The 26369-nt window shown below is 34.1% G+C and overlaps 1 protein-coding gene across 1 annotated transcript; it reads right to left on the bottom strand.

The window, feature by feature from the left end:
* Positions 1 to 764: 764 nt before the first annotated feature.
* On the bottom strand, positions 765 to 6592 carry LOC140143984 (D-beta-hydroxybutyrate dehydrogenase, mitochondrial-like). Its single transcript, XM_072165816.1, has 4 exons — positions 6250 to 6592; positions 3615 to 3767; positions 2739 to 2844; positions 765 to 1596 (listed from the first exon to the last, which is right to left on the bottom strand). The coding sequence occupies exons 1-4, from the start codon at positions 6590 to 6592 to the stop codon at positions 1233 to 1235; spliced, it is 966 nt and encodes a 321-aa protein (XP_072021917.1). The 3' UTR covers positions 765 to 1232.
* Between the last annotated feature and the right edge of the window lie 19777 nt (positions 6593 to 26369).

Here is a 26369-nt window from a genome sequence, read left to right on the forward strand (position 1 = left end):
CTCATTGTCCCTTGGTGTCGATTTGATTTGCCGACAGGCTATTCATAAAAATGGTAGCATTTTTTCAAACAAAAGAGTTCCGCCATTAACTTGGTTACTAACGTGACAGCCACTTTACACGGCAGGCGATAATTAATGAACGTGTTTATAGTGAGCCAGCTTATCCGTTATTTAGTGTATATTAGCGTATAAATTAATTGTTATTGCAGTATAATCTTTTCGCATACAGCCACAATAAACATGCTCAATAAATGATCAAAATATGTCAAGTAAGCGCACAAACCGAGAAAGTAGTACCATTTTATTACACGGGCTGTCGATCGCACGAATTCATTTATATTGATTGACATTTTCCAATATGTCAGCACTCAAATCGGATACAATAGTCGAATAAAAGCTTCAGTCCATTGGTATATCAAACATATCCATTTGACAAACAAACGTTACGACTGATACTTTCAGTCATCAGGATCCTTGACTTTCGGTCATTTTCCTGCTTCTGGTTGATACCCGTGTTATTTCCCCTAGTTGAGGATTGGCGCTGTCAGTGTTAACGCTGGCTATTCTGATCTAAGGCAGTGGCGTAGCCAGGATTTTGGAACCGAGGGGGCACAACTTGTAAATGTACCGACGGAAATATTTTTTGCCGACGGAAGTCGTGATTTGTTTCACCAACGCCTTCAGTCTATCGACGGCCTTACATGTACCGACGGCCACGACGAGCCCTGCCCCCCCCACTGATCTAAGGGGCGCACCGTTAAATTGCCTCGGGGGTATTGAAGTATTAGCCGGGTTAGGTTTTTTTCGGTGGCGGTATTTTGGTTTTAGGTAGGCTCTAGCAAGTTTTTGAATTTTTTTTAAATATTAATGCATTATTGTATTCACGATTAGCTGGTCCAGTGGCTTTTTACGTGATAGTGGACAAATGTGCTGTTTTTGCTCATTTAGTGATGGGTGAATTAGTTTGGTTTTTTGTTAATGTTATTTCTTTTTTCCCCTTTTTTTTATTCAAAAAACCTCCACCCCCTGGGAATCTAATGATGCGCCCCTATAATGTCTCCTTGTTGTTGATCACGTGAACTGTAAGAGCTGCTAATTTTGAAGTTTGTCACTGCGCCTGAATATGGGGTATATTATCATGAGTTTATTTACGTGAAAGAGTTTATAATATATGTTACGCAGCTCGTCACACGAAAATATAATCTTTAATTTCCTTGATTAATAGTTTCAATTTAGTATATGTATATATTATCCCCTATGACTGCTGGTAAATGTGTCATAATAAATGTACGCATGTGCCAATACCAATCTTTAGGCTCGTACCGAATTTTTGGATATTTATCAAGTAATGCCCCTACAAAACTATCTATAACCGGAGTTTTATCTCGAGTACCAATATTAGAATAATATGCCATTGTGGCAACTTTTTTATCAAAATCGTCTCTGCCATAGTCCTGTCTGACCTCCTCTGGCATCGCCTCCCACATCTTATCTCCAATTCGCTGGATATTTTCCTTGGTAAATATTCCCGTAGCAGCGACAAAGTTGCCAGGTTCTATGATGCTGACATGGACACCCCATCTCTTCATCTCGTATCTATAATCAACAGATTGGTGAAAACAAAAGAAATGGATATCAATGGTGTTGGAAGAGATACGGAGAGTTAACACCCGGAAAGACCCCTTTTAACAGCTCCGATATAGATTGCTACATATATCAGATTGTCACTGCCGCACACCGACATCGCCTGGCTAATAATTATTTGGTGCAGCAGAGACACTAAAATGAATACACGGGATCGATACACGTGAATTGCAATGCACGATTTTGATATCAGACGAAAATCTTCGGATACCGGGTTAGAAAATGATGAATATCTCCCGTAAATGATTTCATCTCAAGAAACCAGATCTGGTACCATACACTTGAAAATACGTGTTGAACAGATATGATAGTCGTTAGTTTGCGCTTTGAGAAACGGCCGTGAGTCTTGAACTCAAAATCTGACCAAAATCGCTAATTTTATATTGCGTTGGTCTTGTATGGACTACAGCGCGCAGGCTATAATCTGCACTCACGTCCAGTGGAGGCAGTATGACAATTGACCGCAATGTCGTATACAAGCTTACTCACACAGCGAGAAATCAATTACCCCGGCTATTGTCAGTAGCCTTAGTCAGGTCACTTGGCTAATTATATGCGTCTCATAAGGTCGGTAAAATGACCTTTCGTGGCTGTGGATTCAACCTACCATGGCGATTTCTACCATGGAGATATCGGGGCGATGACACTGTGTGCCGTGACATATTGTAGCTATCGTTGGCAAAAGACGAGTGTTCATTAGATAAAATAGTTTTGAAGATAATTTCAAAACTTTGCACTTCGTTGCCAGACTAATTTGCACGGTTATTCGCACATGCACGCACACGTATGCGTGTTGCGGACCATTTTAGGCTATTGGTCGGTTTGAGTATGTTGGGGTGTGTTTACTGATTAAACGGAGAACACGCATGAATGACTGCGGTTATTTCCGTTGAACACAACTGAAAATACGGTAAATACCTAGACGGACAGACGCAATATGATATTCCTTCCATGGCATACTTTACTGGTGCAAGACTTTATTGATGGCAGATGTAATGTAACTAACTGCCACCAGAAATTTTGGACCAAGAGCACAACATGTGTGGATGTTCGACTACAAGAATATGGTAAATCGTCTTCCTTTAAGAACATACCTGAGACATTGGCAGAATCCTTCCATGGCATATTTGCTGGTCACATAGACAGAACGAGACGGGATGGCTTGACGTGCAATACCACTTGTAATGGTCACGACTCGACCTGTTGAAAAAATTAACCAAAATACCGTTTACACGGTTGTTTGATGGGATCATAGATTTTTTTAAACAAAACATAATGTACAACCAAATTTTAGGCTTAAACAGCTAAAAGCGATATCATACTAATGGATACAGATGCTTTTGAGTCTTTCACAACATTTAAATTCCCCCTCTTTTACAAAATTAGTCCCTTTTATAACATTTTATAAAGCTTTTTCGGATATAAAATGTGCCTATTAATGACAAAATTGGTGGCGCTATTTAGTTACTGGAAAGTACTCTTTCTAGCTTTTAATACAAATACTTCCTTTTATTGTTTGATAAAATATGTTTATAAAATTTCCCTGTTGTTTGTTTCACCTATTTCAGCTGTTTTAATGGTAGTACCTACCTCTTGCAAATAAAGAAATATGATTTAGGATAAATAGCGCCATCTATAGTTTGCATTTAGTTAATAATGAAGCCAATTCTATATACATCAAACAAGCGTGTTTATGCTATACAATATTCGTGAAAAGTTTTCTTATGACATTCTGCTATAAAAGGTTTTTAAAAGTGCAACATAAAATGTAACAAAATGATTTGTTGTCATGTTTTATTAATTTTTATTAATGTGGTTGAAGCGGGATTCGAACCGGCGACCGGTCAGTTTATTTATAATATATTTTGTTCAACTCATCAAAATGGCGTTGACTAATTATATTTTTATGCGTAAATACATTTTTAAAGCGTTTTAAAACATCCATTGTGTTATATGCAATCAAACATTACCTTTCGCCCTCCTAACTAGTGGAAGAAACGCTTTTGTTACTCGGATACAACCAAATAGATTGACTTGCGCTGTGCGTTCGTACACGTCAAGATTACACCACTCAACCTCACCAAATGTAGATAACCCCGCATTGTTAACGATGCCCCATAAGCCTGTGAAAGAGGTAAAGGTAAATAAATATGTCATGCCGGAAGTTGAAGGTCAAAGCAATGTCAAAAATGGATTTCCCAACTATATTATAAACTTGTTGGGGTTCACCATTACTCCCGCACGACTGTTATCTGTTTTACCTTTCCAGTTATCAGTTAGTAAGAACAATAATGGGACAGTACACAGCGTCATCTTGATTTGTTCGGGTTTTTTTTTTTTTTTGACAACCCTGGATAACCCAAGAAAGCCTCTATTGAAGCTACTCTTTTCGAAACTGGCTGCGAGATGCATGTACAGGTATGGATCTCTGCACACGGGACCGACGGCTTAACATCCCCTCCGAAGGACGGAGTACTTTCATGATTCATTTACCCAATTCTAAATGAACCATGGTGGAGAGCGGAAGTCTGAATATAATCTACAGATGTTGCCAATTAATTTCAGACTTTTTTGTCCAAGTCAATGTCCCAGCAAATCGCCACCGCCGGGAATTGAACCCGGGACCCCATCAGGTCCGGATTTACCATAGGGCCAGATGGGCCCGGGCCCAGGGCCCTCAAATTTGGGGGGGGGCAAAATTGCCATGTGCAGTGTGCATATCTTCCATTTAAGCCGAAAAACACCAGTTTTGGGCCAAAATAGTATGCAAGAAGTGCAAAGTTTTGCGCGCTTCGCGCGCACTGGCCTATTGAATAGCAAAATTCAACTTCAATTTGGACTAAAACAGTCTAAAATTGAATTTTTTCACGCGCTTCGCGCGCAAATGTCCTAGTAAAATCTAACAACTTTGCCACTTAAGTGCAGATGCCTTCCTCATGGTGCGTTTGGGGACCTCCAAATTTTGGCCTGGCCCAGGGCCCCCAAAAAGATAAATCCGGCCCTGGACCCCATGCACGAAAGGCGACTACCCTAACCATTGCGCCACGCTCTCCCTATCATTCCGATATCTTTTCCGACCTACCGACCCACCCCAAAATTCTCACTGGAGGGCAAGCAAACAATATTTTATTTTTGCCCTAAGGGTGCTTCAAAATTCAGAATGCGGCTAATAAAAAGAAATCAAGCTCAAGAACTGATAATACCTATCCCAGTCTCTTGGACTTTAATAAGTCTGGACCGTTGTGAATACGCATGCGTCCTACATCGGAACTGCTTTATAAGTTCAGTAAATTTGATTTCATAAAGGTCAGGAAACGATTATCACCACAGCGTCAATTACATGTAGGTCTTAGCATATTATCTAACACCGTGAAGTGCAGATATGTACATGTAAGCTTGCATGATTTAAAGACGTAATGATACTCAAATGAGCTATCACATTGATACTCAACCCGACACAATGCAAGGTTTCCTTTAGCGTGCTTTTAAATAATCCCAAATGCTAAGATATACATTCCATGGTGTTATAATTTCCTTTTACAACAAAATTCTATTTTATGTTCGCAATTGTATTATCATCACATCCAAAGATATTTTTTAAATAGCTTAAAAATATTAATTGCTACTTAACTAAAATACTTAACACAGCTGCTACAAACATAACTGAAAAAAGCGTCTTTAATTCAGGCGATATCCTTGTAAATAATGTACCACAACATGCTAAGTTGTGATAGACTTGTGACATGAACTTGAACAGGAAATGTGTCAGAATGCTGTAAGAAAATTTAGCAACTCAAATGTGTATGAAAGACAAAATTGTTCAATTAATGTATATAGGAAACGGTGGTAACATTATTACAACAGGGCTAACATATAATTACGCAGGCATTACATTATGTCTACGCGTATGTAGCTGGTCTTAGAGATTATTGTTTCCATAGCATGTACATGTACTTAAGTTTCAAACTACAATGCCTGGAACACATATCCAGTGAAAATAATAATATTTTATTTTATATAAATACAAAATTTAAAAAAATTTGTATAAAGTAATATTAAAACTTACAAAAAATTGTTAAAATAATTGATAATTGATATATTCAACAGTCGCTAGTCAGACACAACCCTAACAATAGAACTAACCCAAACTTTATCTCTCATTATTTTTCGGACTAGCGAGCCTTTTATTCGGACTAACGAACCTTATTTTTGGACTAGCGTATCTTTTACCGGACTAACGAGTCTTTTTTCGGACTAACGAGCCTTTTTCCGACTAACGAACCTTATTTTCGCACTAACGAACCCTTTTTTCGGACTAACGAACCTTTTTTGGACTAACGAAACTTTTTTGGACTAACGAACCTTTTTTCGGGTTAGCGAACCTTATTTTCGGACTAACGAACCATTTTTCGAACTAACGAGTCTTTATCGGACTAACGAACCTTATTTTCGGACTATCAAACCTTATTTTCGGGCTAGCTAACCTTTTTCGGACTAACAAACCTTTTTTCGGACTAGCAAGCATTAGGAATAGCAACGATACAACGGTCATTCCCCTTTTTCATCCACACAAAATACACATCGTGTTCTTTAGCACATAAGTACCTCTTTTAGGCTCAGGTAGATTCTGTTTCACCGTTGCTAATGCTGCTTGCACGCCTTCATCTTTTGACACATCCATCTGGACAACCAGCAACCTGCTTGACGCCCCTTCTTGCAGCTTTCTTGCTCCATCACCTCGACTGTCTAAACACCCTGCGAAAACATTAAAGCCTATATCATCCAATTTTGCTGCCAGTGCATGGCCAAATCCTGTATCGCATCCAGTGATTAGAACAGCTTTATTTCTTGGTTCCAAACGAATAGGTTCCCCGCGTACAAATGCAATAAAGAGTCCACCAGCAGTAACGAGGACTACAAACCAAACGAATAATGCCACAATACCCATAATTGAACACTGCGCAAATTCAGGAAGGATTGAATTGTACGTGCATATTACTTGAAGTTGATCAAATCGGTGTCATTGAATATCACTGTGCAAATAAGTACCTATACTGTCTAGTTGTACATATTACGCCATTTGGGCTATTTATATAGTTAGATTAAACAGATAAATAAATGAGATAAGGTACTGTGCGTACTACTTTAAAATAAATCAAAGGTAAAGCGTTAAGAGTATACACCCATTCTTATTCTCGAATGTAAGTAACGGTATAAAGAGCATATCCAAGCGCGTTTAAACCATGACCTTTGCAGCCAATTTGTTTTCACCTCAAGCTCCAATAAGACTCTTTGGACATTTCTTTTACACGTTATACCTATTAACTCCTGACAACTCCAGCTGATGTGCGGAAACACGCATGTAAAAGCAACGTAGACAGGAACATAAAACAAAATCAAAATTGCAGGCATTACAAGAAAGAAATGTGAGTACAGAAGAAGGTAAAGTACGATAGCCAATTTGAAAAAAAATCCAATGTAATCCAAGAAGTCCAATACCCTGAAAAACCTGCAAACACAGGGACCCCCCCAAAAAAAACAAAAAAAACAACCAGAACCCTCATAGCGCCCTCTTTTTTCTATTTCAGAAAAAAAGTTGATCAAATACATTATTGTATGTAATGAAACCTCAAATCGCTAGTTTTAATAAACCGGACAAAATTTCAATCGTCTCACAGTTTTTGAAGATATGCTCATTTTAAGAAATGTGCCCATTTTTCACTCGGTCCGTCTGCAAATACTTTCAAAATAAGTGGTTTATAAATTATTCAAGCTTTAGCCTCGTCTGCTGGTTTTGTTTTTTTATTTATGGATCCCAAACTTTACCCACTCTTGTGCCCACATTTTTACCTACTTCTTCACTTTTGTTCATTATGCTATTCGCCCATTGCACGGACCCGCCATCTTGCTACCAATACGATGTTCTCCCTGCAAACACATGCGCAAAAAGTCACTTTTATTTATCGCGCTTTTCTAGCAACGCGCCAGAAGACTTTTGCAAATCGTATGCGGTAATTAAAGCACAAAAGACGCGCACTTTGCTGGTAGAACCTCGTTTTAAGATGACCGTGCAAAGGGTCAATGGACTCCTCCAGCAATCGGTTGTATTTTACCATTGAAAAGACGGTAATGCATAATTCAACCATACTGTCCACAAAATATGCTTCAGCTTGACACCTGATATTACTCCTCATTAAGCTGTGACAATCAATTACTAGTACATCTGAAGAAGGTCACTTTCTGGAAAGCTGGACAGAACAATGTTACGTGATGTAACGGATTCTCCCACCTGGTTCATATGTGATGCGATCAAGCAAAATCAATCGGAACTCGAACAACATTTGCAAACCTGCAATTGAACAACCAGTTCCAAAGATATGAGCAATTAAAGAGTTTCCAATACAACATAAAACAAAAGGAAGTGTTTCCTTTGTTTGGCTATATCTCAAAATCAATATTTCCGAGTTCCGACTGATTTTGCTTGATCGTATCACTAGAGAGCTTCAGAGATAGGAAAAGAATTCTTTTCAAAATTATAAATCTGACACGAAGAATTTCTCCAAGCTTAAAGGAGCCTTTACATGGAAAGGGAAATTCCCAAACTAAACATTTCTTATTATGCTAAACCTGTATTTGTTGATTCCATGCGTTTCTCATCATCGTTGTATACCTTGCTTTTTTCCCGTGGATATTATGATGTAATATCTGATTACACGTCTGCAGTGTGGATTATTCTAAGATATGATTGCATAAATAAACAAGAAGATAACGAAAAGTATAAAGGCTATAGGTAAGCCCAAGGTTCATTATTGCGGAAATATTCACAAAGGTCACTGTCCTTATTCCGATACCTCATTCTTTAAACATGTTAATATTATTATACATCCAATGACACGCTGAACAACCCGTTAATAAATGAAAGGACTTAGCCAGCAAACATAAAACGTTTTCAACATTATTGGCAAAGTGTTAGAAAAGGTTGGCAGAAGATGTTAAAAGATAAAACGTTTTCAAAACATTCAAAAACATTGTTTCAAAATTACTGCAAAACCGGGTGCAAAATATTGCAAAGATTTTTTGCCACATATTTTGTTAACAGAAGTGTTGACAAAATATGTGGCAAAAAATATTTGCAAAATATACTTAAAAAACAACATGTTGACACAATTGTAAAAATATTGCTGTGGTGTATTTAGTTCATGCAAAACGTTTTCATGACCTTTGTAAAACCAAATTCCAAAATATAACTTTTTAAAAAACATTTTTTTGTTTGCTGGGTAACAAATACAGCACCAAATACTATTAAAATGGTAACTGAATTTAATTTAGCTTATAAATAAAGAAATAAATAAATAAATAAATAAATAAATAAATAAATAAATAAATAATGAAATAAATAAATAATGAAATAAATATTTAATATATAATGAAATAAATATTTATATAATATTGAATGAGTTTGAGTGTGATACAAGAATATATTGCACGAGATATATAGAAAAATATTGCACGAGTCGAAGACGAGTGCAATATTTTTGTATCGAGTGCAATATATTCTTGTATCACACGAAAATAAGCCATTCAATAATATTATTATTATTTATATCAGGCTTTTGCTATGCGGTAAAATGAAAATTTAAGCTTACCTAGCCACCGGGTTTAACCAATGTGTATTGTAATACCTTTTGACCTCCTTGTTTTCTGCTCTTTACTCTTCAATGACCATTTTCGGAATAATTATATACAGGTTTATTTGTTGATGTGGATTATATTTCCTAAGGTTATCATCATCCAGAATTGCCGCGAATTAAGTTTGTGATTTTACTTGTTTACAGTGAGCCGTAACGGTGTCTGTATTGTTGTGCTGTTGTATCATGACTCGTGTTGGTGCTGTCACCATGGTAACGCGCGACACGTACGAGATACTCGTACAATATTAAAAAAATATTGTATTGCATGCATCCGGGTGTTTTGCAAATATTATACAATAATACAGTTTTATTGTATCGCTCAAAAGCCTGATATAAATAACAATTTAGTATATTTAACTTCTACTACTATAATTTTAGCATAGTGTTGATCAATAATAGAGGCAAGCACATCCCCAAATATATTCCTATAAGTGAACTTGAGAAATGCATCAAGGAATTTAAGATCTGGCACAGCAAAACAGAGGCTGTCCACATATCATCCCGCTACTCACGCGACGCTGACATTTATTCGTGGGCGATACTGTTGTTGAGACTGTCAAACAGGCCAAAGATCTTGGTGTTCTCGTTGATGACAATCTCTCCATGATCTGTCATGTTAATAACACTTGCCGTTTCACTTCGCTCGCAAAACTCGCAATATTGGCCGTGGGCGCAAATATCTCGATCAAAATAGTACTGAAAAACTGATTCACGCATTCATCTCTTCAAGACTCGACTCAAACAATACCATTCTCTATGGGCTTCTAAAAGTTCAGATCTAAATGTTCAAAATGCAGCCATCGGCTTGTTACATTGACTACGAAGCGCGAACACATAATTCCAATTCTTAAATCCCTTCATTGGTTGCCCGTAGAGCAGCGCATCATGTACAAGCTTATGCTTCTTACTTTCAAATACCTCAAAACCTGGCACCTGAATACTTGAGTAACCTCAGCACCATCAAGAAACCGACTCGTGCTCTAAGATCAAACATTACCACGAGCTTGCTACGCAAGACTCTTAATACTGTTACTTACGGCCAGAGATCATTTTCGTATTCAGCAGCCGAGCTGTGGAATCAACTCCCAATTAATTGACCTGAAGACTGGAATTCCAAGTTTCTAAATCAGTTTAAGGAATGGGATATTAAAGTTTAGCGACGTTTTCACGTATTTTTTGTGGGAGCTGAGAGTACACCAGACCTATCGAATTGCATTCTGAATACAAGGAATGTCCTTCTGATATCAAATAATTTTGATTTTTTGAAATTCGCGATATAATACAAATTTTATGACAAATTATTAAAATTTGATATTTTTAAAATTTTTGATATTTAACAGTCCTCGAAGTAAACTTTATAAATCTAATGATGTGAACTGAAAGTGTATGTAGCTGGGATGAAAGGCCGCCGATCAATTGAAAATTTTGACCTTTCATAGTATTGATATGCATTTTTTCCCAAAAAGGCCTAATTTTTTTTGTTGGTGTTTTTGGATACATCCATAGGTCAAAATTTTCAATTGATCGTCGGCTTTTCTTCCCAGCTGCATACACTTTAAGTACATATCATTAGATTTATAAAGTTTACTTCGAGGACTGTTAAATATCAAAATATAAATTTTTAATCATTTGCCATGAAATGCGTATTATATCACGAATTTCAAAAATCTAAATTATTTGATATCAGAAGGACATTCTTCGTATTCAGAATGCAATTCGATATGCCTGATGTGCTCTCATGGACCATAAAAAATACTGTCCAAACGTCCATACCCCATCCCTTAAGAGTTTCACTAAAATTATTTTCAACATTTAACTGTATATGTTGGTTTTACTTAATATATATTATGTGTAGTTTAAGTTGTAAGATTTTGTCCAGCGCACTGGGGTCATTTGCTATATAAGCATACCATTCATTCATTCATTCATTCATTCATCCATTCATTCATTAACCATTCATAAATCTAGTACATTAGTGATTTTCTCCAAAACTCCGCATTTGTGTCCAAATTTAATCTCACCGATGGATTAAGCAGTTATGAGACCCAAAAGTGTCCATAACTCCAGGGTTAAGACCAGCCAAATAATATTTCTCTGGCAGTAAAATCGTTTAATTAATGAGTGGCTACATCTTACGCATTATTTACGGATTATCCTTTATTTCACTGAAATGAACACTGGCAAAATATAGTCAGAATAAAAGGTAAACCATGCAAAAGGTGGTATTGGTATATCATGCCATATGCAAATTTTATATATCCACAAATTTTTACAATAAATCATATTAGATATTAAAATAAGTCTGAAGATTAATATCACAACAATATCATGATAACAATAGTATTTAAATTGCGATGTCCCTTGATTATCCATAAATATTACAGCACGAATTTCGCTAAAAATAATTTTTAAACAGTCTCAAACAAACAAGATGGTCGACTAGAAATGCCAATCAGCAACGACAGATACCACCACCTCTTGTGTGAAGATGAGGATGCTGACAGCTATGTTAAAATGAGAAGAATTCCCTCTATTGTAGTCATTACATGAAAGGAAAAAGAAGTTTGTATTACACATGCTTTATGAAAGTATATTTTAATTGCATTGAGTGATCATTTGTGTGAAATAATAAGTCTGAAGATTAATAGCACAGCCCAACCTTCATAAAAAGTATTTAAATTGCACTCTTCCTTGATTGTCCATTTCAATGAAAATAATGGAAAACAGTCTCAAACAAGATGGCCCACTAGAAATGCCAATCAGCAACTACAGGTACCACCACCTCTTGTGTGAAGATGAGAATGCTGACAGGTATGTTAAATGAGACGAATTTCCTCTATTGTAGTCATCACACCTATTATCGTTATAAATTAGATTCAATCATGTTTCACCGTTGTTCATCACCGTTTAACAACGATGTGGCCGCGTCGTCTGCGTGGTTTACTTCGCGAGGGCAGCTAAAGCTGCCCGAGCGAAGTAAACCACGCAGACGCGCCGGACGCGAGTTGTTAAACGGTGATGAACAACGGTGAAACATGATTTAATCCCTTTCAACAACGAAAAGAAGCTAAATATCGTATAATTCACGATTATTTTACGAGGAATGTCAGTTCATCATTGCCACTCAGTCTTACAAAAACTTCGATGATTTCTCTTTTGATATCAGCAATAAAACTACAGAATAAAACGGCAATGTTTAGCCGCTACCTGAAAAATACTGAATTCAACTTGTAAGCTGGCATACGCACAAAGGTTCCAGGCATGACGAATTTTACGCGCTCTCGCGTAACGCGTAGTCTCGCTCGCGTTCGCGTATACGCTACAGTAAAAGTGTGGGTTCATCACGGTTTAACAACGGTTGGCTCCTGTACAAAGGTATAGGAAGAGTTGTTGAATATTATATCACCAATTTCATCTTTTCATTTTCTACAACACTAATGTCTAATTGCTTCGACTATTAAATTATTTTTAATTTTTGAGAACCATTATTAAACCAAAAGTATGACAACATATTGCATAGCAAATACATGTGCAAAATAAAGAACATTCTACACACCACCTATAATGAAAGACAGAGATAAAAGACTACAATCAAGTGCAAATTTGCTGGGACACTTTCATAGTTCAATGACCCTCCCCACACCCCTTATTCAATGATGTATACCAAACGCCTCATTTTTTAAATGGCCTATATTTTTGCTCCAACATTGGTTGGTGGGGAGGAGGGGATTCGAAATAGGTTGGAAACTATACAAATAAAATATCACATGGTGAACTTCATATGACCGGTTTTATTGAACAGAGGGCGCGAAATATGAACAAGTGTCCCAGGAAATTTGCACTTGATTGTATTGAAGAAGACAAAAATAATCTATTACTTTCAGTAAATTACCATAACTCGCAAACGCGTTGCTCGATTGACATGATTTTTTCACTAATTTAAAACAAATAACATTGCGCATATTTTGGTTACTTTAATTGTCATTTTTTGTCAAACTAAATATTTTTAGGTATCAAAACGCTGCAATATATGCATTATTTAAGGCATATTTGACACATGATTGCTATTATAAGCGCATTATCTCAAAATTCACTTTTAAAACAATTTAAAACTAATCAAAATTAAATCATATTGGAAATATAGAGTACAATCAGTTAAAAATACCTACTGAAATAACAAAAAAATCATAAAACAAAACAATTGTTTCCCTTTAGTTCGAACTCGAGATCTCGGGGCGAGAAGCAAAGCCAGTAACTATATGCCACCGGGAGACTGATGACAATTGCACTCGATTTCGCGTATTTAATCCTATCATTGCAATGCTACTGTATTGTGTTATCGAGCTTCGATCCAATGAAATCATTCATTAAAACTCATGTTTTGGTCGTATTCAGCATTTATCTAACGTATATTTTGAATATACACGGTCACATTATACGTACCTTCCTAACTTTGATATGTTTATTGGTAATTATTCCTCCATTTAAGCCAAATGAGCACGGTCTACCATAATGTTAAATAAATATATATTACTTTTTAAGTTATATTATTCTGGTAGACCGTTATTGCGTCATTAATTCTTGTTATCCTTGTTATAAATAAATTCGCATGAATAACAACAGCTCAACCATAGTGTAGTGGTTTGCTTACTGCCTTCTGATTATGAGGGCTACGGTTCGAAGCTCATTGTCGCCGATATGTTTACTTTTAAATCCTGCTCTTTATCTCTTTTTTATTTTTGAATACCAATAATAAGCACATTTAAAATGTGTAATTGTATATAACTGTATATACACTTTTTGGCATGGCATTGTTACGTTGAATTAGCGTGTCTGTGATGGGTAGTTGAAGGCCTATATTAAAGAGTTTAACGTGCATTCCGATAATAGCATTTGAAATAGGGTAATGAATTTGAAAGATCAATGATGAGACAAACATCATGATTCTGTTCTATTTATTTCTTTCTATTTTTCTTAATTTCTTATTTGGTTTGCTTTTATTATGTTTGTAAATTCTACCAAAGGAGAATTTATATGTCCACTCTAATATAAGCAATCAATGTGTCAAATATTCCTTGAAAAATGCATGCATTGCAGGGTTTGATATTCAAAAAATGTTTATTTTAATAAATGTTTTAAAAATTGGCTAATCGTGTAATGCATAATGAAATTATCTTGACATCACTGAAAAAATTATGAAAATCGAGCAACGCGTTCGAGAGTTATGGCGATTTTATTGATATTAATAGATTATTTTTTCGCATCCCCTATACATGTATTGAAGAAGACAAAAAATAATCTATTACTTTCAGTAAAATTACCATAACTCGCAAACGCGTTGCTCGATTGACATGATTTTTTCACTAATTTAAAACAAATAACATTGCGCATATTTTGGTTACTTTAATTGTCATTTTTTGTCAAACTAAATATTTTTAGGTATCAAAACGCTGCAATATATGCATTATTTAAGGCATATTTGACACATGATTGCTATTATAAGCGCATTATCTCAAAATTCACTTTTAAAACAATTTAAAACTAATCAAAATTAAATCATATTGGAAATATAGAGTACAATCAGTTAAAAATACCTACTGAAATAACAAAAAAAATCATAAAACAAAACAATTGTTTCCCTTTAGTTCGAACTCGAGATCTCGGGGGCGAGAAGCAAAGCCAGTAACTATATGCCACCGGGAGACTGATGACAATTGCACTCGATTTCAGCGTATTTAATCCTATCATTGCAATGCTACTGTATTGTGTTATCGAGCTTCGATCCAATGAAATCATTCATTAAAACTCATGTTTTGGTCGTATTCAGCATTTATCTAACGTATATTTTGAATATACACGGTCACATTATACGTACCTTCCTAACTTTGATATGTTTATTGGTAATTATTCCTCCATTTAAGCCAAATGAGCACGGTCTACCATAATGTTAAATAAATATATATTACTTTTTAAGTTATATTATTCTGGTAGACCGTTATTGCGTCATTAATTCTTGTTATCCTTGTTATAAATAAATTCGCATGAATAACAACAGCTCAACCATAGTGTAGTGGTTTGCTTACTGCCTTCTGATCATGAGGGCTACGGTTCGAAGCTCATTGTCGCCGATATGTTTACTTTTAAATCCTGCTCTTTATCTCTTTTTTATTTTTGAATACCAATAATAAGCACATTTAAAATGTGTAATTGTATATAACTGTATATACACTTTTTGGCATGGCATTGTTACGTTGAATTAGCGTGTCTGTGATGGGTAGTTGAAGGCCTATATTAAAGAGTTTAACGTGCATTCCGATAATAGCATTTGAAATAGGGTAATGAATTTGAAAGATCAATGATGAGACAAACATCATGATTCTGTTCTATTTATTTCTATATTTTCTTAATTTCTTATTTGGTTTGCTTTTATTATGTTTGTAAATTCTACCAAAGGAGAATTTATATGTCCACTCTAATATAAGCAATCAATGTGTCAAATATTCCTTGAAAAATGCATGCATTGCAGGGTTTGATATTCAAAAAATGTTTATTTTAATAAATGTTTTAAAATTGGCTAATCGTGTAATGCATAATGAAATTATCTTGACATCACTGAAAAATTATGAAAATCGAGCAACGCGTTCGAGAGTTATGGCGATTTTATTGATATTAATAGATTATTTTTCGCATCCCCTATACAATCAAGTGCAAATTTGCTGGGACACTTTCATAGTTCAATGACCTCCCCGCACCCCTTATTCAATGTTGTATACCAAACGCCTCATTTTTTAAATGGCCTATATTTTTGCTCCAACATTGGTTGGTGGGGAGGAGGGGATTCGAAATAGGTTGGAAACTATACAAATAAAATATCACATGGTGAACTTCATATGACCGGTTTTATTGAACAGAGGGCGCGAAATATGAACAAGTGTCCCAGGGAAATTTGCACTTGATTGTATTGAAGAAGACAAAATAATCTATTACTTTCAGTAAAATTACCATAACTCGCAAACGCGTTGCTCGATTGACATGATTTTTTCACTAATTTAAAACAAATAACATTGCGCATATTTTGGTTACTTTAATTGTCATTTTTTTTCAAACTAAATATTTTTAGGTATCAAAACGCTGCAATATATGCATTATTTAAGGCATATTTGACACATGATTGCTATTATAAGCGCATTATCTCAAAATTCACTTTTAAAACAATTTAAAACTAATCAAAATTAAATCATATTGGAAATATAGAGTACAATCAGTTAAAAATACCTACTGAAATAACAAAAAAATCATAAAACAAAACAATTGTTTCCCTTTAGTTCGAACTCGAGATCTCGGGGCGAGAAGCAAAGCCAGTAACTATATGCCACCGGGAGACTGATGACAATTGCACTCGATTTCAGCGTATTTAATCCTATCATTGCAATGCTACTGTATTGTGTTATCGAGCTTCGATCCAATGAAATCATTCATTAAAACTCATGTTTTGGTCGTATTCAGCATTTATCTAACGTATATTTTGAATATACACGGTCACATTATACGTACCTTCCTAACTTTGATATGTTTATTGGTAATTATTCCTCCATTTAAGCCAAATGAGCACGGTCTACCATAATGTTAAATAAATATATATTACTTTTTAAGTTATATTATTCTGGTAGACCGTTATTGCGTCATTAATTCTTGTTATCCTTGTTATAAATAAATTCGCATGAATAACAACAGCTCAACCATAGTGTAGTGGTTTGCTTACTGCCTTCTGATTATGAGGGCTACGGTTCGAAGCTCATTGTCGCCGATATGTTTACTTTTAAATCCTGCTCTTTATCTCTTTTTTTATTTTTGAATACCAATAATAAGCACATTTAAAATGTGTAATTGTATATAACTGTATATACACTTTTTGGCATGGCATTGTTACGTTGAATTAGCGTGTCTGTGATGGGTAGTTGAAGGCCTATATTAAAGAGTTTAACGTGCATTCCGATAATAGCATTTGAAATAGGGTAATGAATTTGAAAGATCAATGATGAGACAAACATCATGATTCTGTTCTATTTATTTCTATATTTTCTTAATTTCTTATTTGGTTTGCTTTTATTATGTTTGTAAATTCTACCAAAGGAGAATTTATATGTCCACTCTAATATAAGCAATCAATGTGTCAAATATTCCTTGAAAAATGCATGCATTGCAGGGTTTGATATTCAAAAAATGTTTATTTTAATAAATGTTTTAAAAATTGGCTAATCGTGTAATGCATAATGAAATTATCTTGACATCACTGAAAAAATTATGAAAATCGAGCAACGCGTTCGAGAGTTATGGCGATTTTATTGATATTAATAGATTATTTTTCGCATCCCCTATACATGTATTGAAGAAGACAAAAAATAATCTATTACTTTCAGTAAAATTACCATAACTCGCAAACGCGTTGCTCGATTGACATGATTTTTTCACTAATTTAAAACAAATAACATTGCGCATATTTTGGTTACTTTAATTGTCATTTTTTGTCAAACTAAATATTTTTAGGTATCAAAACGCTGCAATATATGCATTATTTAAGGCATATTTGACACATGATTGCTATTATAAGCGCATTATCTCAAAATTCACTTTTAAAACAATTTAAAACTAATCAAAATTAAATCATATTGGAAATATAGAGTACAATCAGTTAAAAATACCTACTGAAATAACAAAAAAAATCATAAAACAAAACAATTGTTTCCCTTTAGTTCGAACTCGAGATCTCGGGGCGAGAAGCAAAGCCAGTAACTATATGCCACCGGGAGACTGATGACAATTGCACTCGATTTCAGCGTATTTAATCCTATCATTGCAATGCTACTGTATTGTGTTATCGAGCTTCGATCCAATGAAATCATTCATTAAAACTCATGTTTTGGTCGTATTCAGCATTTATCTAACGTATATTTTGAATATACACGGTCACATTATACGTACCTTCCTAACTTTGATATGTTTATTGGTAATTATTCCTCCATTTAAGCCAAATGAGCACGGTCTACCATAATGTTAAATAAATATATATTACTTTTTAAGTTATATTATTCTGGTAGACCGTTATTGCGTCATTAATTCTTGTTATCCTTGTTATAAATAAATTCGCATGAATAACAACAGCTCAACCATAGTGTAGTGGTTTGCTTACTGCCTTCTGATCATGAGGGCTACGGTTCGAAGCTCATTGTCGCCGATATGTTTACTTTTAAATCCTGCTCTTTATCTCTTTTTTATTTTTGAATACCAATAATAAGCACATTTAAAATGTGTAATTGTATATAACTGTATATACACTTTTTGGCATGGCATTGTTACGTTGAATTAGCGTGTCTGTGATGGGTAGTTGAAGGCCTATATTAAAGAGTTTAACGTGCATTCCGATAATAGCATTTGAAATAGGGTAATGAATTTGAAAGATCAATGATGAGACAAACATCATGATTCTGTTCTATTTATTTCTATATTTTCTTAATTTCTTATTTGGTTTGCTTTTATTATGTTTGTAAATTCTACCAAAGGAGAATTTATATGTCCACTCTAATATAAGCAATCAATGTGTCAAATATTCCTTGAAAAATGCATGCATTGCAGGGTTTGATATTCAAAAAATGTTTATTTTAATAAATGTTTTAAAAATTGGCTAATCGTGTAATGCATAATGAAATTATCTTGACATCACTGAAAAAATTATGAAAATCGAGCAACGCGTTCGAGAGTTATGGCGATTTTATTGATATTAATAGATTATTTTTCGCATCCCCTATACAATCAAGTGCAAATTTGCTGGGACACTTTCATAGTTCAATGACCCTCCCCGCACCCCTTATTCAATGTTGTATACCAAACGCCTCATTTTTAAATGGCCTATATTTTTGCTCCAACATTGGTTGGTGGGGAGGAGGATTCGAAATAGGTTGGAAACTATACAAATAAAATATCACATGGTGAACTTCATATGACCGGTTTTATTGAACAGAGGGCGCGAAATATGAACAAGTGTCCCAGGGAAATTTGCACTTGATTGTATTGAAGAAAAAAAAAAATAATCTATTACTTTCAGTAAAATTACCATAACTCGCAAACGCGTTGCTCGATTGACATGATTTTTTCACTAATTTAAAACAAATAACATTGCGCATATTTTGGTTACTTTAATTGTCATTTTTTTCAAACTAAATATTTTTAGGTATCAAAACGCTGCAATATATGCATTATTTAAGGCATATTTGACACATGATTGCTATTATAAGCGCATTATCTCAAAATTCACTTTTAAAACAATTTAAAACTAATCAAAATTAAATCATATTGGAAATATAGAGTACAATCAGTTAAAAATACCTACTGAAATAACAAAAAATCATAAAACAAAACAATTGTTTCCCTTTAGTTCGAACTCGAGATCTCGGGGCGAGAAGCAAAGCCAGTAACTATATGCCACCGGGAGACTGATGACAATTGCACTCGATTTCAGCGTATTTAATCCTATCATTGCAATGCTACTGTATTGTGTTATCGAGCTTCGATCCAATGAAATCATTCATTAAAACTTATGTTTTGGTCGTATTCAGCATTTATCTAACGTATATTTTGAATATACACGGTCACATTATACGTACCTTCCTAACTTTGATATGTTTATTGGTAATTATTCCTCCATTTAAGCCAAATGAGCACGGTCTACCATAATGTTAAATAAATATATATTACTTTTTAAGTTATATTATTCTGGTAGACCGTTATTGCGTCATTAATTCTTGTTATCCTTGTTATAAATAAATTCGCATGAATAACAACAGCTCAACCATAGTGTAGTGGTTTGCTTACTGCCTTCTGATTATGAGGGCTACGGTTCGAAGCTCATTGTCGCCGATATGTTTACTTTTAAATCCTGCTCTTTATCTCTTTTTTTATTTTTGAATACCAATAATAAGCACATTTAAAATGTGTAATTGTATATAACTGTATATACACTTTTTGGCATGGCATTGTTACGTTGAATTAGCGTGTCTGTGATGGGTAGTTGAAGGCCTATATTAAAGAGTTTAACGTGCATTCCGATAATAGCATTTGAAATAGGGTAATGAATTTGAAAGATCAATGATGAGACAAACATCATGATTCTGTTCTATTTATTTCTATATTTTCTTAATTTCTTATTTGGTTTGCTTTTATTATGTTTGTAAATTCTACCAAAGGAGAATTTATATGTCCACTCTAATATAAGCAATCAATGTGTCAAATATTCCTTGAAAAATGCATGCATTGCAGGGTTTGATATTCAAAAAATGTTTATTTTAATAAATGTTTTAAAATTGGCTAATCGTGTAATGCATAATGAAATTATCTTGACATCACTGAAAAATTATGAAAATCGAGCAACGCGTTCGAGAGTTATGGCGATTTTATTGATATTAATAGATTATTTTTCGCATCCCTATACATGTATTGAAGAAGACAAAAATAATCTATTACTTTCAGTAAAATTACCATAACTCGCAAACGCGTTGCTCGATTGACCTGATTCTTTCCCTCATTTAAAACAAATAACATTGCGCCTATTTTCGTTACTTTAATTGTCATTTTTGTCAAACTAAATATTTTAGGTATCAAAACGCTGCAATATATGCATTATTTAAGGCATATTTGACACATGATTGCTATTATAAGCGCATTATCTCAAAATTCACTTTTAAAACAATTTAAAACTAATCAAAATTAAATCATATTGGAAATATAGAGTACAATCAGTTAAAAATACCTACTGAAATAACAAAAAAAATCATAAAACAAAACAATTGTTTCCCTTTAGTTCGAACTCGAGATCTCGGGGGCGAGAAGCAAAGCCAGTAACTATATGCCACCGGGAGACTGATGACAATTGCACTCGATTTCAGCGTATTTAATCCTATCATTGCAATGCTACTGTATTGTGTTATCGAGCTTCGATCCAATGAAATCATTCATTAAAACTCATGTTTTGGTCGTATTCAGCATTTATCTAACGTATATTTTGAATATACACGGTCACATTATACGTACCTTCCTAACTTTGATATGTTTATTGGTAATTATTCCTCCATTTAAGCCAAATGAGCACGGTCTACCATAATGTTAAATAAATATATATTACTTTTTAAGTTATATTATTCTGGTAGACCGTTATTGCGTCATTAATTCTTGTTATCCTTGTTATAAATAAATTCGCATGAATAACAACAGCTCAACCATAGTGTAGTGGTTTGCTTACTGCCTTCTGATCATGAGGGCTACGGTTCGAAGCTCATTGTCGCCGATATGTTTACTTTTAAATCCTGCTCTTTATCTCTTTTTTATTTTTGAATACCAATAATAAGCACATTTAAAATGTGTAATTGTATATAACTGTATATACACTTTTTGGCATGGCATTGTTACGTTGAATTAGCGTGTCTGTGATGGGTAGTTGAAGGCCTATATTAAAGAGTTTAACGTGCATTCCGATAATAGCATTTGAAATAGGGTAATGAATTTGAAAGATCAATGATGAGACAAACATCATGATTCTGTTCTATTTATTTCTATATTTTCTTAATTTCTTATTTGGTTTGCTTTTATTATGTTTGTAAATTCTACCAAAGGAGAATTTATATGTCCACTCTAATATAAGCAATCAATGTGTCAAATATTCCTTGAAAATGCATGCATTGCAGGGTTTGATATTCAAAAAAATGTTTATTTTAATAAATGTTTTAAAAATTGGCTAATCGTGTAATGCATAATGAAATTATCTTGACATCACTGAAAAATTATGAAAATCGAGCAACGCGTTCGAGAGTTATGGCGATTTTATTGATATTAATAGATTATTTTTCGCATCCCCTATACAATCAAGTGCAAATTTGCTGGGACACTTTCATAGTTCAATGACCTCCCTGCACCCCTTATTCAATGTTGTATACCAAACGCCTCATTTTTTAAATGGCCTATATTTTTGCTCCAACATAGGTTGGAGGGGAGGGAGGGGATTCGAAATAGGTTGGAAACTATACAAATAAAATATCACATGGTGAACTTCATATGACCGGTTTTATTGAACAGAGGGCGCGAAATATGAACAAGTGTCCCAGGAAATTTGCACTTGATTGTATTGAAGAAGACAAAAATAATCTATTACTTTCAGTAAAATTACCATAACTCGCAAACGCGTTGCTCGATTGACATGATTTTTTCACTAATTTAAAACAAATAACATTGCGCATATTTTGGTTACTTTAATTGTCATTTTTTTTCAAACTAAATATTTTTAGGTATCAAAACGCTGCAATATATGCATTATTTAAGGCATATTTGACACATGATTGCTATTATAAGCGCATTATCTCAAAATTCACTTTTAAAACAATTTAAAACTAATCAAAATTAAATCATATTGGAAATATAGAGTACAATCAGTTAAAAATACCTACTGAAATAACAAAAAAAATCATAAAACAAAACAATTGTTTCCCTTTAGTTCGAACTCGAGATCTCGGGGCGAGAAGCAAAGCCAGTAACTATATGCCACCGGGAGACTGATGACAATTGCACTCGATTTCAGCGTATTTAATCCTATCATTGCAATGCTACTGTATTGTGTTATCGAGCTTCGATCCAATGAAATCATTCATTAAAACTCATGTTTTGGTCGTATTCAGCATTTATCTAACGTATATTTTGAATATACACGGTCACATTATACGTACCTTCCTAACTTTGATATGTTTATTGGTAATTATTCCTCCATTTAAGCCAAATGAGCACGGTCTACCATAATGTTAAATAAATATATATTACTTTTTAAGTTATATTATTCTGGTAGACCGTTATTGCGTCATTAATTCTTGTTATCCTTGTTATAAATAAATTCGCATGAATAACAACAGCTCAACCATAGTGTAGTGGTTTGCTTACTGCCTTCTGATTATGAGGGCTACGGTTCGAAGCTCATTGTCGCCGATATGTTTACTTTTAAATCCTGCTCTTTATCTCTTTTTTTACAAGCCGACGACGAATGTCGGCTTGTTCTGTCTCTTCTCAATTCTTCTTCTTCTTCTTCTTTCTTCTTTCTTCTTTCTTCTGGCAACCATAATCAACTGCATGAAGCTCCGCAAGGGATTGACAGATTTCAACCAAAGTTGACCCAAATGACCATTGGGCTAGGCCAAATCTTCCATTTGACTTTGACCTCGCTGTGACCTTTGACCTAGCTATAATGGTCAAAATGTGATTTCACAAAAATGCTACTCCTTCCACAAATTTCATGCGATGAGGACATGGTTATATCATGTGACTCGACTTTAGTCGGTGTCTATAGGGTGTGCTCAGATAAGGGGTCAAAGGTCATTAAGGGGTCATTTCCGGTCAAAGTTTAAAAAATATTCAAAAAATCACTGTCTTTACAAATTACATAGCAGAGAGTCGCCATTAGCACACATGCATTGCTACTAGCCAAGGTCTTTAGGATGCCTACAGTTTTGGGGTCAAAGGTCATTAAGGGGTTACTTCCGGTCAAAAACCAAAATTATCAAAAATGTTCAAAATTTTTTTATCTCAAAATGTAAACAGACCAGAATAATATAACCAACATACATGAATTAGTGTTCCCTGATGTATGCATGGTATTTTTATTTTGGGGGTCAAAGGTCATTAAGGGGTCACTTCCTGTTTTTAGCTGAATAACTTTAAGAATTTTTATCTCAAGAACTGAACATGTTAGAAGTTTTTAATTAAAATTGGAACAATGCATTTTGTCGGTGTACATAAGGGTTTTTTTTTTTTTTTTGAGGTCAAAGGTCATTAAGGGGGTCAAAAGGTCAATCAAAAATTTAAAAAAAATCAAAATCCATGTATAAGTTCCGATTAAGCTGAAATTGACCAGGAATATTTCTTATGACATCCTAAGCACAATGCAATAGCAGTTGACCCATCCGTGACCCAGGGGTCAAGTTATAGGGTCAAATTGCGGCTTGTATTCAGCGTCTGTTGACTCTAGTTATTTTTGAATACCAATAATAAGCACATTTAAAATGTGTAATTGTATATAACTGTATATACACTTTTTGGCATGGCATTGTTACGTTGAATTAGCGTGTCTGTGATGGGTAGTTGAAGGCCTATATTAAAGAGTTTAACGTGCATTCCGATAATAGCATTTGAAATAGGGTAATGAATTTGAAAGATCAATGATGAGACAAACATCATGATTCTGTTCTATTTATTTCTATATTTTCTTAATTTCTTATTTGGTTTGCTTTTATTATGTTTGTAAATTCTACCAAAGGAGAATTTATATGTCCACTCTAATATAAGCAATCAATGTGTCAAATATTCCTTGAAAAATGCATGCATTGCAGGGTTTGATATTCAAAAAAATGTTTATTTTAATAAATGTTTTAAAAATTGGCTAATCGTGTAATGCATGCATGAAATTATCTTGACATCACTGAAAAATTATGAAAATCGAGCAACGCGTTCGAGAGTTATGGCGATTTTATTGATATTAATAGATTATTTTTTCGCATCCCCTATACATGTATTGAAAAAGAAAAAAAATAATCTATTACTTTCAGTAAAATTACCATAACTCGCAAACGCGTTGCTCGATTGACATGATTTTTTCACTAATTTAAAACAAATAACATTGCGCATATTTTGGTTACTTTAATTGTCATTTTTGTCAAACTAAATATTTTTAGGTATCAAAACGCTGCAATATATGCATTATTTAAGGCATATTTGACACATGATTGCTATTATAAGCGCATTATCTCAAAATTCACTTTTAAAACAATTTAAAACTAATCAAAATTAAATCATATTGGAAATATAGAGTACAATCAGTTAAAAATACCTACTGAAATAACAAAAAAAATCATAAAACAAAACAATTGTTTCCCTTTAGTTCGAACTCGAGATCTCGGGGACGAGAAGCAAAGCCAGTAACTATATGCCACCGGGAGACTGATGACAATTGCACTCGATTTCAGCGTATTTAATCCTATCATTGCAATGCTACTGTATTGTGTTATCGAGCTTCGATCCAATGAAATCATTCATTAAAACTCATGTTTTGGTCGTATTCAGCATTTATCTAACGTATATTTTGAATATACACGGTCACATTATACGTACCTTCCTAACTTTGATATGTTTATTGGTAATTATTCCTCCATTTAAGCCAAATGAGCACGGTCTACCATAATGTTAAATAAATATATATTACTTTTTAAGTTATATTATTCTGGTAGACCGTTATTGCGTCATTAATTCTTGTTATCCTTGTTATAAATAAATTCGCATGAATAACAACAGCTCAACCATAGTGTAGTGGTTTGCTTACTGCCTTCTGATCATGAGGGCTACGGTTCGAAGCTCATTGTCGCCGATATGTTTACTTTTAAATCCTGCTCTTTATCTCTTTTTTTTTTTTGAATACCAATAATAAGCACATTTAAAATGTGTAATTGTATATAACTGTATATACACTTTTTTGGCATGGCATTGTTACGTTGAATTAGCGTGTCTGTGATGGGTAGTTGAAGGCCTATATTAAAGAGTTTAACGTGCATTCCGATAATAGCATTTGAAATAGGGTAATGAATTTGAAAGATCAATGATGAGACAAACATCATGATTCTGTTCTATTTATTTCTATATTTTCTTAATTTCTTATTTGGTTTGCTTTTATTATGTTTGTAAATTCTACCAAAGGAGAATTTATATGTCCACTCTAATATAAGCAATCAATGTGTCAAATATTCCTTGAAAAATGCATGCATTGCAGGGTTTGATATTCAAAAAAATGTTTATTTTAATAAATGTTTTTAAAATTGGCTAATCGTGTAATGCATAATGAAATTATCTTGACATCACTGAAAAATTATGAAAATCGAGCAACGCGTTCGAGAGTTATGGCGATTTTATTGATATTAATAGATTATTTTTTCGCATCCCCTATACAATCAAGTGCAT

The sequence above is a fragment of the Amphiura filiformis genome, unplaced genomic scaffold, assembly GCF_039555335.1.
Source record: "Amphiura filiformis unplaced genomic scaffold, Afil_fr2py scaffold_35, whole genome shotgun sequence".
In the NCBI taxonomy this organism is placed as follows: Eukaryota; Metazoa; Echinodermata; class Ophiuroidea; order Amphilepidida; family Amphiuridae; genus Amphiura; species Amphiura filiformis.